At 49.8% G+C, this 14710-nt stretch overlaps 1 protein-coding gene across 2 annotated transcripts in view; it reads left to right on the forward strand.

Annotated features, from left to right (window-relative positions):
• The first annotated feature begins 9482 nt into the window (after positions 1–9482).
• The window catches only part of LOC140410695 (protein eva-1 homolog A-like), a 548454-nt gene continuing 543226 nt past the window's right edge, over positions 9483–14710 (forward strand). Inside the window, exon 1 of one of the 2 annotated variants that reach the window (XM_072499126.1) lies at positions 9483–9744. In XM_072499126.1, coding sequence (XP_072355227.1) covers positions 9639–9744 — 106 coding nt within the window. In that variant the 5' untranslated portion in view covers positions 9483–9638. The remainder of the gene's footprint in view (positions 9745–14710) is intronic. The other variant, XM_072499127.1, reaches the window with a different exon arrangement.

Genomic DNA, 14710 nt, shown 5'->3' on the forward strand with positions numbered 1-14710 from the left:
GGAAACTATCGCGGATACATTCTATAAACTCCTCCTCAAGGCTGCCTTGACCGACCTGGTTAAACCAATCGACATGTAGATTAAAATCCCCAATGATAACTGCTGTACCATTTCTACATGCATCCGTTATTTCTTTGCTTATTGCCTGCCCCACCATAATGTTACTATTTGGTGGCCTAGTTTGATACCCTTGGATATTTAACTCCCAGTCGTGACCATCCTTTAACCATGTTTCAGTAATGGCCACTAAATCATAGTCATTCACGATGATTTGTGCCATCAACTCATTTACCTTAATCCGAATACTACGAGCATTCAGGTAAAGTACACTTATGTTGGCTTTTTTTACCTCTGTTCTGAATCTTAACACCTCGATCAGTAACCTCTCTTAAGTTATATTTCCTCTTAACTTTTCTCCTAATTTTCCTTGTCGTTGAACCCATATCTTCATGTAACAACCTGCCATGTCGCTTCCATTAATGTTTTTACTTCCCGTTTTATTCCTTTTAGTATTGCTGGTCCTATTCACTGAGCTCCCCTCAGTCACTGTACCTTGTACTGTCGCCCTTTATGATTTTTGACTATGGCTTCGCTGCCTTTCACTTTCCCCCTTACTGCCTTTTGTTTCTGTCCCTGTTTTACGACCTTCCAACTTCCTGCATTGGTTCCCATCCCCCTGCCACATTAGTTTAAACTCTCCCCAACAGCTCTATCAAACATCCCCCCTAGGACATCGGTTCCAGTCCTGCCCAGGTGCAGACCGTCCAGTTTGTACTGGTCCCACCTCCCCTGGTCCCCTTCTGTGCTGTAACAATTCTCTGATTCTGTGAGTAACAGGTGAAGGTTTCAGGAGCAGAGGAACTGAGGGATGGGTGCAGATAAGTGTGGTTGCAGAAATGGAAGTAGGTGCCCTTTAAATGGAGATGGTATTGAGCCAGGGAAGTGGTACGGAAATTTTCGGAGCTGGGAGGAGAAAGGAATTAAGACACTAAAAGATTTATTTCTTGGGGGTCAGTTTGCAGGATTGAAGGAGCTGGGAGCGAAGTATGGGCTGGAACAGGGGGAAATATTTAGATACATGCAGGTTCATTAGTTTAGGCCACATTAGTTTAAACTCTCCCCAACAGCACGGTAGCATTGTGGATAGCACAATTGCTTCACAGCTCCAGGGTCCCAGGTTCAATTCTGGCTTGGGTCACTGTCTGTGCGGAGTCTGCACATCCTTCCCGTGTGTGCGTGGGTTTCCTCCGGGTGCTCCGGTTTCCTCCCACAGTCCAAAGATGTGCAGGTTAGGTGGATTGGCCATGATAAATTGCCCTTAGTGTCCAAAATAGCCCTTTGTGTTGGGTGGGGTTACTGGGTTATGGGGATGGGGTGGAGGCGTTGACCTTGGGTAGGGTGCTCTTTCAAAGAGCCGGTGCAGACTCGATGGGCCGAATGGCCTCCTTCTGCACTGTAAATTCTATGATAAGTCTATGAAAGTTCGAGACTTTGCTAGAAAGCAGATATAGAGCTTCCCAGTGGAGCTGACCTCCACATTGCTGGAGGAGGTGCTGACGACAGGGGGACTGGAGAAGGCGGTAGTGTCGGCGGTTTAAGTGGCTATTTTGGAAGAGGAGAATGCACCACTGGAAGGGATCAAGGCAAAGTGGAAGGAAGAGTTGGGAGGTGGTATGGAGGAGGGGTTCTGGTGTGACGTGCTCCGGAGGGTGAACGCCTCCACCTCGTGTGCGAGGTTGGGGCTGATACAGCTGAAGGTGGTACATAGAGCACACCTTACAACGTCAAGGATGAGCCGGCTCTTTGAGGGGGTAGAAGATGTGTGTGAATGTTGCGGCGGGGTCCCCGCAAGCCACGGTAATATATTTTGGTCCTGTCCAAAGCTGGGGGATTACTGGAAGGAAGTGTTTAGGGTAATCTTTAAAGTGGTGCACGTGAAACTGGACCCGGGCCCTCGGGAGACCATATTCGGGGTGTCGGACCAGCCGGGGCTGGAAACGGGCGTGGAGGCAGATGTTGTAGCCTTCGCCACGTTGATTGCCCGAAGGCGGATCCTGATAGGGTGGAGATCAACATCCCTGGCGTGGCGGGGGTACCTGCTGGAATTCTTGACACTTGAAAAGGTCAAATTTGAACTGAGGGGAAGGATGGAGGGGTTCCACAATTCATGGGCGTTATTCATTATGCACTTTCAAGAATTGGATCACATCGAACATTCGGGGTGTTGGGGGCTGGGAGGGTTGGGGGAGGGGGGACTGTATGTGTTAATGGTGATTATGGGTGATTCCTGATTCCTTTTTGTCAGTTGTTTGTGTGAACATGCGGGCTAATGTTTGGGGTTTGGTGGGAGGATGGGATCGTTGTTATTGATATGGGATTGACGTGTTTGTTACTGATTATTGTTTATTGTAAATTTGGAAGAAAATGTGAAAAAGGAGGAGAATAAAAATATTTTTTTTAAGAAATGGAGATGGTATAAGGGTAAAACCGCAGCTTGGGGGTCAAATACCATGCTGAGGTTGCAAACCGTCTTGTTCAAAGATAGGGGTGGGATTCTACGTCCAGCGAAGCCAGAATCGCGGAATGCGATTGGGCGGAGAATCTCACATGAGCTGCAAATCGAGGCTGGCGCCTAATGGATTGTCATGCTTCGGCGCCTCGACGGCGGCGTGAATGTGTTCTATTCTACATGCCGGTCTGGGCATGCAAATTGTACAGTAAAGGCCGTTGGCATATCATTAACCTGTCCGACCCGGCATTCTCTGGGCCTCCCACGATGTTCCGCCGTCGCCAGGCGGAAGTACGGACGGCAAGGTTCATTTGTGGTATTTAAAATCAGGAAACAGGTGCGTGGCTGCTGAAGGAGGGAGAGGAGGAAAGGCACGGTCACAAAGACTCAACCGTGGGCTGCCATTCCTGCCACTGGCTGGGGGACATCTGCCAAAGCCGGGAGGAGTAGCGGGGCACAACCAGTGGATGGGCTCTGGTGTTGGGGTGTCCAGGCACAGACCGGAATTGCCGTGGCCTGCAAGGCAGCCATCTGGCTGCACACCCCACTGACCGCCCACCATGGGCCATGGTTGCACAGTGCGCCACCGATTATTTCCCCCTACGCTACAACCAGATGCCTCCCTACAGGTCCGGCATCACATGGCCTTCTTAGGAGGACGCCCACAGCAGGCCCAACAGGAGGGCACAGGACAGGGACCACAGAGCATACTACTGGCATGGTTTGCACCAGCCTCCGGTACTCCTGCCAGCAGGGATGGATGCCGGGGTCAGAGGCCCACTCCGGTGCCAGGGGTACGGTCCGGAAGGCAAAGCATCAGGGGGAACGGCCAGGTGTGGGAGTGGGAATGGGGAGGGAGCATGCGGGCACAATGACTGCCCTGCTGGCCAGGGCCACTGTGTAGCCTGCCAGACCTATTTGGGCAGGGGGTTACCGCCATGCTAACAGGTCTGTCTTTCACCCACTCCAGACAATGGAGTTTGGTATCCACCAGGAGTGGTTGGCATCTGCCTAGCTGCCGCAACCATGGCGGACGCCATGGGGCTATATGAGCAGGAGCTGCTCAACGGGGACCCTGCAGCAGCGGAGCCTGGCCCAGAGGAACATGGGCCAGCCGGTGAGAGTGGAGAGCCGACTGCCCAACCGGCCGAGGACGACGTGGGATGGAGACGTCACATCAGGCCACTTGTCTACTGGCAACGGCTGTCACTCGAGGACTTGCCGGACTGGCGTGTCATCGAAGACTCCGACTGACCAGGGAGCGTAAGGCATATTTGCCACATCATGGCGCCGCGGGGAGAAGGGGGAAGACACCCGCTTCCGGTGGCTGTCAAGGTGACGGTCGCCCTGAACATTTACACCACGGAGTCCTTCCAGGCGCCAACTGGGGACCTGTTGGGGATCTCACAGACCTCCGGGCATAGGTGCATCGGAGCCATAACGGAGGCCCTGTATGTCCAGGCGGCACAATACATCAACCTGAACATGGACTGAGCCCACCAGGTTGCCTGGGCAGCGAGGTTTTCCACCATCACAGGAAGCCTGAGGTCCAGGGGGTGACCAATGGGTCGTATGTGCCCCTACGAGCACCGGTGCATCAGAGGGTGCACTTCACAAACTGAAAGGGGTACCACTCCATGAATGTGCTGTTGGTGTGTGACCATGAGCTGCACATCATGCATGTCTGCGCCCAATATCCAGGCAGCGGGAACAGCACCTTCATCCTGGCCTACTTGACGGTACCCAAGACCTTTGAGGTGCTCCCCCTGGTGAGTGGTTGGCTCCTGGGCAACAGGGTTATCCGCCACAGACCAAGCACAAACCCGCTACAATGACATCCATGCCGTGACCAGGGTTGTGATCGGGCGGTGCTTTGGTGCCCTGAAGATTCGGTTCAGGTGTCTGGACCGCTCTGGAGGTGCCCACTAATGCACCCTCAGGAGGGTCTTGCACATCTTGGAGGCCTGCTCTGTCCTCCACAACACAGCGGCAGCAGAAAGGTGACATGCTGGAGGAGGGGGATGAACGCAAGGCCTTGTCCAACGAGTAGGATGTGGAGGAGGGCCAGGATGGGCAGGGCCTGGACAGCCACAGGAGGCTGCATGACATGCGCGCCAAGGCCATCGCACATGGGACAATCTAATCCCCACCAGGTTCACTGACTAGGTGGCCTGTCCAGCGGAAGCTCAAATGTCCTGCCCCACCCACATATCCCCCATGCCCCAGTCACCCCCTCCCCTGTCCACCCTCCCTGCACCCTCCTCCGTGCTTCCTACCTGATTCACGACAGAGTGTTGCCAGTATCAGCGAGTCTGGTCCATGGGTTAGAGGATGATGACAACCCATTCCACGATGAGCTCTGGTGCTCCAGATTGTTTGACCCAATGCCTGACTCCTGCCTTAGGTATCACTTTCCACTGTCTGCCCGGGTGATCCCTGCATGCGTGCTGGCCATTCCATCACACTGTCCCATCGAACCCTTGGGGTTGAGGTGGTGTGGATGGGTTGGGGTGGGGAGAAGGGCAAGGTTGGCTCATGCACTGGGTCGGTCCTACCACATGGCGCCCCCACATTTCTATCCCTGACCCCTGCTGCCTCTGGTGGAGTTACCGGGGGTGACCTCTGACTGCCTTGGGGCCCTGGCCCACGCTCAACTCCAAATCCCACGTCCCACCCAGTGCATCCCACCCCTCCACCCGGTACACCCTCTGCATGCAGCCCAGCTCATCCCTCACACCCTTCATGCAAAGCCCTCATGTAGTCCCCGGCTCTTCGCCTCCATCTCAGCATTGGTGGGACCGCCTTTTCCAAAAGACCGAGACCCGTATGGACAGTAGGCAGTCCCTGGGGTTGGCCCTCCTCTGACTGCCCCCTATGGGTTCCCTACCTCCACCTGTTGTACCATTGCACGTATGTGGTGTGCACCAGATAGTGCCCCAGGAGGTAGGTTGATGAGTTGGTGTTTATTGTGATATTTACAAGTATTGTGCCCCAGCCCCTATCACTAACCCATGTGCTTCACCCGTGCCAACTTAACTGGCGTCTAACTTTCTAGCCTTACGTGTCCTAACCTCCATCTAGGTGGATCCCAGGCGATACATCAGAAGTGGGGATGTCCAGCTGGGTTCCCCGCCTTGTGACTAGGACCCCGTTTGGCGCTGGTACATTGCTGCCTGTGACATGGCTGCCCTGTCCTGTGCCTCAGCCACTACTTGCACACTATGCCCCAGGCCTTGGACATCCTGACCCTTGACCGATACTGTCACAGCCAAGGCCTCCGCCGCGGACGCCACCAGTGCGGTAAAGCATGCATGGTCAGTACCGCCTCTAGCCCCTGTAGGCAGTTGGACTGCTGGTTGCTGACACGCCCTCATGTAGTCCCCGGCTCTGCGCCTTCATCTCAGCATTGATGGGACCACCTTTTCCAAAAGACCGAGACCCGTCAGGACAGTAGGCAGTCCCTGGGGTTGGCCCTCCTCCGACTGCCCCCTAGGGGTTTCCTACCTCCACCTGTTGTACCATTGCACGTATGTAGTGTGCACCACATAGTGCCCCAGGAGCCTCTTCACGAACATGCCCAACTGAGGTGAGTGTTTTTGGGATGGAGGAGGATGCTGGTGACAGCAGTGCTGAGAAGTTGGTGTCATACTCTGGGATGTCGCAGGGATGTGGCTAGGGACACAGTTCACCAACAGGTCCCGCCTTATCGCCGGATGAGTTGCGAGGTTGCGGCCGGGATCAGAAGACACCAGCCTTGTCACCAGGTAATCCTGCAAGACAAAAGACAAGACATGGTTAGACCGCGGGTGGGGAGGTCGGGGTGCCACATGTGCCATAGGGTCACCGCTATTCATTGCGGGCTCAGCTGGTTCTCCAATGTCGACCTCCACCTCAGCGACTGCCCGCTCTCTGACCCCACCGACCAGATCCAGTGCCCTCTGTTCTGTGATGGTAAGGGGCTGCAGATCCGGTGGGCCCCATCTGGTCTTCTCTCGCTCCCTGTGATTGTGAGCCGCCTTGTCCTGGGGGGACAGTGTGAGACACTCGGACGCGGGCAGCACAGGGGTCCGAGGCTGGTGGCCTGTGTATGTGGGGCATCCAGCCATGGCGTACAGAATGTGTGTTGGCATGTGGTGCATGGTGGGGTGCAGCGGACTGCTGGCAGGTGGGGTTCAATGGTTTAGGGGGGTGGTCTCCGGGTGTGTGGTATGGGGGTTGGCGCCAGGGACACGATGGTGGATGTGGCAAACCCTAGCTGGCCTGGGGGTTGCCCAGCCTCACCCACCGCTGCCTACCGGTCCGCCTGGTGGGGACTGCATGGGGGTGAGAGGGTGGTGGGTGTGGGACAGGGCTTGGTCCCAGCGTCATGGTGGTGGTGACTCACCCTGGCCATTCTGAAGAGGTCATGCAGCTTCTTCCTGCACCTCTGACCAGTCCTGAATGTGGAGCCCATGGCACTCACCGGCTCTGCCTCCTGCGCCCAGGTCTGGTTGACATCTGCGGGTGGGCAGCCTCCTCCCCACTCCGGAGAACAGGGTGTCCTGCCTCTCCTCCACGACATCCAGTAGTGCCTCCAGTTCAGCATCAGCGAACCTCGGTGCCGCTCTTTGGGGTGGCGTCTTCTTGACTGGAATGAGAGTAGGGGGAGCGGAGTGCTTATGTGCGGCTGCAACTTGTCAGGCTCTCGAGTGCAAATCCTGACCCTGGTGAATCACGTGCAAGCATCGTTGGAATTGCAGTAGTTCCACCTGGTGTCTGTGCTAGCCCATTAGGATAATCTACATCGCTCCAGGACTGGCGCCACTTTCGGGGCAGTGGAACTATTCAGTCCCAGTGTTCTCTGAAATGGAGAATTTCGACCAGGATGTTTGTAATGTAGAACAAAAATAATGGCTTCAGTTTCCTCAATATTGAACTGGAAGGAACAATAACCTCATCAGGACTGAATGTGGGTCAACAATTTGACAAAATGGAAGCAGTGCATCATTGAGGAGTGTGGAGAATACAGCTGGGAGTTGTCAGCAGCCATGTAGAAACTGATCTCCACATCTGTGAATGATATCAGCAGGGCACAGCTTTAAAGGAAGAAAAGTAAGGGGCCAGATAAAATTGTAGGCCTGGGTGGAGAAGCTGTTGCTGCAGGTGTTCTAAGTACAATAGATGTTGAGCAAGGTCAGCACCACTGAGCTCCACAATGCAAGAGAAATGTTGAAGGAAGGTCAAGTATTTGACTGTATCCAAGGCTGCAGAGTGCTCAAGGTGGAGGAGGAGGAGGAATAGCTCTATGTTTATAGTTACATAATAGTTACATTTGTCACTTTGTTTAGGCCACCAGCAATGCACATCATTATCACAACAGAATTTTGATGAATTTCAGGGCAAGGAGAGGCTGAGTGTTAAGCTGTCTGGTGCACTTCAGCAATGTTGACTGAGTCGTACCAGCGATCTTGAAGTTCTGATGTTGGGGCTGAAACCATTAGGCCTCCAATTAAGGACAGCAGCCCACCCCCAAGAACAACTGACCTTCTCGGCAGTGACCAGTGCTGAGGCTAAAGCACCAGGTGGCTCCATGGCGCGGCACCCTCGAAGGTAAGTTAGATTTTGGGGAGGAAACTGGGACCTGACTACAGGCCTTGATGATTGGGATGGTGGGGAGAGGGAGGATGTGGTGGAACACCGGGAGCATGGAGTGCACAAAGAGGGGGCCACCGGGGTTTACCTGGTGGTCGTCACAAATTGTGGCAGGTCCTCCCAATGTGGGCAACTCCTGCAGGGGCAGGAAGTATCCCTTAACAGCCCACTTAAAGTGAGCCACTTGACAACCAATAGGCGGACATGCTGCCAAGTTCCCCACTGCTGGCAATATGCAAAAAGGCATCTCAAAAAGGCTCCCCAATATGTGCCCTGCCATGTTGTCCACCTCCCAGCCAAGGAAATGTATCCCTGTGTGTGCCACTGGGAAAATTGCATATCTACAATCAATTGTTGCTCTGGAGATGCTGTGGAATTAGCCCCGAATACATTGAATTCTCCAGCACTGGGAACTACATAGTCGAGTTGATTCCCCCTGGAATGGTTCTTTAATAGAAATGAACAGTAACATTCTTCACAACCAAGTTAAGTTTAAAAATGACCATCCTTGCGTGGCCAGTGTGCTATCTCGCCAGCATAAATGAGAACATTGTATGTCAATGTACGTATGCATATACAAATAACTGAATGAATGACTGAAGGAGCATTTGAAACTCACCAGCAGTATTATTTAAATAATATGATGTACTTCTGTGAACCAGTGACCTTAAAACAAGTACATAGAAATGCATCATCTAGCAGTGAGGGCTAGCAATACGAAACGCTATTTTAGGGAGATAACATCACATAGAGACTTTCCTTAAAATTATTCCATCAGCACTGAAAATGACTGTTCAAGTCCATGAAGCTTAAAATATGTGTTGTTGAAATAAATGTCGCGGCTGTGAATGAGAGGACAACTGGAAGGATGGCGGCATGGTAGCACAGTGTTTAGCACAGCTGCTTCACAGCGACAGAGTCCCAGGTTCGATTCCCAGCTTGGGTCACTGTCTGTGTGGAGTCTGCACGTTCTCCCGTGTCTGGGTGGGTTTCCTCCAGGCACTCTGGTTTCCTCCCACAAGTCCCGAAAGACGTCTATTAGGTGAATTGGACATTCTGAATTCTTCCTCTGTACCCGAACAGGTGCCGGAATGTGGCATCTCGGGGAATTTCACAGTAACGTCATTGCAGTGTTAATGTAAGCCCACTTGTGACATTAGTTATTATTAAAATGCACAGTTGTAGCATGGGCGAAGGTGGAAAATGAATGCAGAAAGTGATTTCGTGGCTTGCCGTGTTAAGGTGGGGGGGGGGGAGGGGCGTTAGGACCTGTGGGGAAGCAACTTCCTCAGGTGGGAAGGCGCCTGTCAGCTTCACCCTCAGTCACTGAGCTGCGCTGCTCGCTCGTTCCTCTCACTGGCAGCCAGCGCCGCTCTGTGTTCCAGCAATGGGACCAGCTGGCACCACAGTGACATACCAGCTTGGAAACATGACCTGCCTGAATGAATAACTGACCAAGGGACAGTGCGGAAAACAAATCGCACGGTTTGATTCAAGGATGTTGCGCCCAGATGCGCGTTGCTCACGTTTGGATGCGATCTTGCTGAGAGTGATGGGTCTGGTTTGGCTGGGCAGCTTTGCGAAAACTTCTTCGGACTTCTCCGGTAGGTGATGAGCAGCCGAGAGCACACGGGCGCTGGTGGGGGAGGAGCAGAGAGACGATCCATTTGAGTTTTAACCATCAAAACTTAAAGGATGAATGTGGTTCCTTGGCAGGAAGGGAGGTCCCATTCGAGCAAAGTATTCTTGTTTGAAATTGTTTTGTGAGCAGATGGTTTACCAAAGCTTAGAAAGTTGGAAAGATTGCAAAGTGAACATCAAATACGTGTGAGATTGTTTTAATTGAAACGTTCTAGCTGAAAGTTAACCTAGCTTTGGGAAACAGGACAACGGGGTGATTTATTCCGTACGCATTCCTTCAAATTGACGCGCTTTAGGAATGTTTGAAAATCATATGTAAGGGTTTTGTTCCAAAGGGGTTTAAAATGCATCTCTTTCTCCTGGAGTAAACAATAATTCATATTTCAGGTGTAATTCTGCCGTGAGACTCGAAACTGTCTTAAATTCAGTTTTCTACCAATCTTCCTGAGACTGTGAAAGGCACCAACCACCCCAATCTTCGTTTCTGTGATCACTGTAAAACTGCCCTGAATTCCAGCCCCCCAAACCTAATGACGCCAAAGTAATTGTCAATGCAGCTACAAAATATGTTTTTAAAGAATGAGTTGGCAAAGCTTGTTTGGGAGACAATTTAAATACCCATATTTGCACATTCCAAGCTTGATACTTTCCATTCAGTTTTGAATGACTTTGCCTTAGCCGATCTCTGCAGAAAGCATAGCGAAGGGCACTCGGGTGATTCTCTCATTCGGATATCCTCACCATAGATCATTCACAGTGTTTCACATTTTCAATCAAGGACATATTAAGTTCAGTAACCGGCGGATGAGACGCAACCCGCTCCACTTTCTGTCCCATATCAACATGTTAATGATGAAATTACACCCGGCGTTCAGGACCGCAGCAAAACGCAAACTGCAGCAAGGTGTTGGGTAGATTTGCTATGAGTTCCCTTTCATGCCTTTGTGGGTCTCCCGGGGTGTTTTGCAGAGCGAGTGAAGATGCATTTGTTTAATAATGAGTCGTTTAAAATGTAAAACCATCCATTGTCACCTATCTGCTAATTGACAATGTATGTTTATTCGAGCTGACCACTTCAGTTGTGTGCGAGTCTGAAGACAACATCGCCCGTTGCCTTTAATCAGACAATAATAAAAAACCGATTTGTTTGACAAGCTCTTTTCAGATGATTATCGAGGGGATCTGATATCGGGCTTGGGAAAGGTGAGTTGTGAGCTCGTCTTCTTGGTGGATAGATCTAACATATGATAGAGAGGGGGGAGGGGGAGAGGCTGGAAGCATTGCTTAAAAGAAATTGCAAAGTACTGAGTAGAAAGTGCCGTTTCACCATTTCATTTTTCACCCTGTCCAAAATAGTGAAATGGAAAGCCTGCTGCTCCTGCTGACCATCAGGATTCATCTGAATCGGTCACTGGGATGTTTATGGTAGAACGTAGGAAAACTCCGCGGTGCAGCAGGGGGTGATGCTGTTCTAAGATTGAAGGTTTGGGTGTATTGTTTAGGCAGGGCATGGCGAGTTTAACTCCACATGTAGCTTGTCTCGTTCCTGACCCGGGAATGCTAAATGTTAACAGGTTGCACAAAGTACTCTTTCCTATAGCCGAATCCTTCAGCTCGAAGAGGCAAAATCATTAAAACAATTATACAGTCTTCTAATGGATGAATTTGGGATTTTGGACGTTGCCACCGGAATGCTGAGGATGTTTTGACATGGAAGTTTGCAAACGTCAGTTAAACTTGAAATAGAGGGAACAAGGCAATTATAATATGCCACAGGACTGTAAGGTATATTTAACAGATTACATACGAATGAGCTACAGGAAAATGAATTACCTGATATTGTTATAGATAATAAGTGGTGGGAAGAATTTCAAAGACAATGGCTGATTTCCCCCCCTTGGAAATGGCAGGGGTCCTGCTGCCAGGAATGAAAGCAGGGGGAGGGGTCCATTATGGCGTGCAATGGGACCCAGGGTGTCATTTTATTAAGGTTCACGGGCCAGCCCTTGAGAGCAGCCAGCCTAATCAGAGGACTGACAGCTGAGTAATGTCACCAGGAACAGTGATCACTGCCAGGGGTTGCAACTACAGGAAGAGGACACATCCAATGGCTGTACACCCTCAACGCCATCTGGAATGCCCATCCCAATCAGGTGGGCCCTGATGAGGGAAGAGGTTTCACTGAGAGTAGGTGGTGCTGGCCGTTGCTGCTGGGGTGCCCTCTGTGGGCCAATGAGTGTCCAAGCCAATTTGATTTCCTGCATGACATCAAGAAATGGTGGAGTGTACAGCAATAGCTATGGGCTGTAGTGCTGAAGACTTGTGCTCAAGAATTTGTTAAGCCCCGAGCAAAGTTCTTCCAGTACTGCTACAATGCTGGCATCCATCTGACAAAGGAGAAAATTGCCGAGATATGTTTTGTCCACATAAAGCAGGACAAATATTAACTAGGATTGTATTTGTGTAAAATGAATGGAGGGGACATAATTCTTAAGGGGCATTCAGGAGAACTCACTTGGCTAGTCTGTAGCAAGTCCAGCAAGAGAGGGTGCGGGTTTGGACTTGGTTTTAGCGAGGGATGTACAAGGCTTGGCAGGAGGAGAGCATTTTGGTGGTAGTGGCCATAATTCCGTTCATTTTTGACATAATTACGGAAAAGGGCATAACACAAGAGTTCAAGTTCTAAACTGGGACAAGGCCAATTTTATGAAGTTGAAGAGTGATTTTGCAAAAATGGATTGGAATCAACTTGAAGGTAAATCAGTGTCAGAGCAATGGGACAATTTCAAAGCGCAGATTAAAGGGGTTCGGAGTAAACATGTCACAAAGAAAAGGGGTGGGACAGCCAGATAAAGAGCTCCCTCGATGTCACGGTGCTTACAGGCAAAGGTGGAAAAGGAAAGCTGATGTCCGACACAGAGAACTCAATATTGTAGAAAGCCAAGAGCGACATAGAAAGAGGGAGGGGGGAGGGGGGGGGGTTGAAATCATGGAGGAAATTAGGAAAGCAAAGAGAGGGCATTAAAAAATATTGACCAGCAAAATGAAGGTGAACCCAAAGATGTTTTATCAAAACAGTAAGAGTAAGAGGATGACTCCGGAAACAGTAGGACCCATAAAAAACAAAAAGGGAACCTATGCATGGAGGTAGAAGATCTGGATATGGTTCTTAATGAATACTTCACATCTATTTTCATAGTAAAAGGGAACAATGCAGAAGTTGTAGTTCAGGAGCAGGCATGTGAAGCATTGGATACGATAAACATAGGGAGAGAGTAAGTATTAAGGGGATTAGCATCCTTGAAAATGGATAAGTCACCATGGTCAGATGAAATGAATCGCATCCAAAGCTGTTAAAAGAAGCCAGGGGCAAATTTAACAGAAGATCTGACCATCATTTTCCAATCCTTACTAGATGCAGGATTGGAGATCTGCCAAAATAGTATCTTTGTTTAAAAAAGGGAGCGAGTCTGTTTGACTTCAGTCATGTGCAGATTTTTAGAATCAATTCCGAGAGATAGGATAAATTTGGAAAGGCATGGATTAATCAAGGATAGTCAGCATGGATTTGTTACGTGAAGGCCGTGCCTGACCAACTTGATTGGATTTTTTGAGGAAGTAACAAGGAGGATTAATGAGGGTAGTGCAGTTGATGTGGTCTACGTAGACTTTAGTAAGGCTTTTGACAAAGTCCCAATGGCAGACTGGTTTAAAAAAAGCCCATGGGATCCAGCGGAATGTGGCAAGCTGGGAGAAAAATTGGCTCAGTGGCAAGAAACAATGGATAATTGTTGATCGATGTTTTGTGACTGGAAGTGTAGCTCTGGTTACCTCATTACAGAAAAGAGGTAATGACGCTAGAGAGGGTACAAAGGGGATTTAGGAAAGTGTTGTCAGCAGGGCCAGGAAGAGAAAACATTGGCCCCAGTACTTCTCTTTCTGGGTCCCTTATTCCTTCCCCCACATAAGACGTAGAAGCAGAAGTAGACCATTTGATCCATCAAGATTGTTCCACTATTCAATGAGTTTATGACTGATCTGATTTGATAATCCTGAACTCCATTTTCCCACTGTACCCCATAATCCTTGATTCTCTTGCTGATTAAAAATCTGTCTATCTCAGCCTTGAACATACTTAACAATCCAGCCTCTACAGCTCTCTGCGATAACGAATTCCACAGATTCACTACCCTCTGAGAGAAGAAATTCCTCATCTCTCTTAAATGGAAAACGCCTTACTTGAGATTATATCCTCTGGTTCTAGACTTTCCCACTTTAACCCTCCCCCAAAATCATGCATGTTATTTTTTTTCCGTTTTCAGGATTCACCAAACAATCACAGAAAGGTCAGAGTAAAATTGTTGGCATTTGGTTACAAATATTGTCTGATATATATTTGGCATGGGTTATTGATAAAGAACAGTAGCAATATAATGCAATGTTAGTTTGTGTGCTCCCACTGTGACTATTATGCAAACCACAGTATTGGACAATATTGTTAATTTGATAAAGTATCCTATTTGTTATTTATAATGCTGCAGATGATGACACTGATTTCAGTGGCTGCTTCATTAACATGTTCTGCACATTGTCTCATATGTACACGGTGACAGTAAATTCATATTTGGGGGAAACATTCAATACCTGCAACCAAGATTGAAAGAAAACCTCTGGTTTTGTTTTACGTATTTTGATTACCTGTTCTTTATAGAAAAGATAAGCTGTCTCCCTGTTGCAGCTCGCATTATTTCATTGCTGGAGAGTTGTAGAAGGGAAAGAGGGAGGGAGAGTGGGGAGGAGAACTGTCCCATTCACTTGCTGCCACTTAAGCGCCCTTCTCCCTTCCTGGACACTTGCTTCACTCAAGGTAACTCCAGCATCACTGGAAGCAAAATTCCAGTTCCTTGTGAGTGGCTCATGCTGCAGACC

The sequence above is a fragment of the Scyliorhinus torazame genome, chromosome 4, assembly GCF_047496885.1.
Source record: "Scyliorhinus torazame isolate Kashiwa2021f chromosome 4, sScyTor2.1, whole genome shotgun sequence".
Taxonomy (NCBI): Eukaryota; Metazoa; Chordata; class Chondrichthyes; order Carcharhiniformes; family Scyliorhinidae; genus Scyliorhinus; species Scyliorhinus torazame.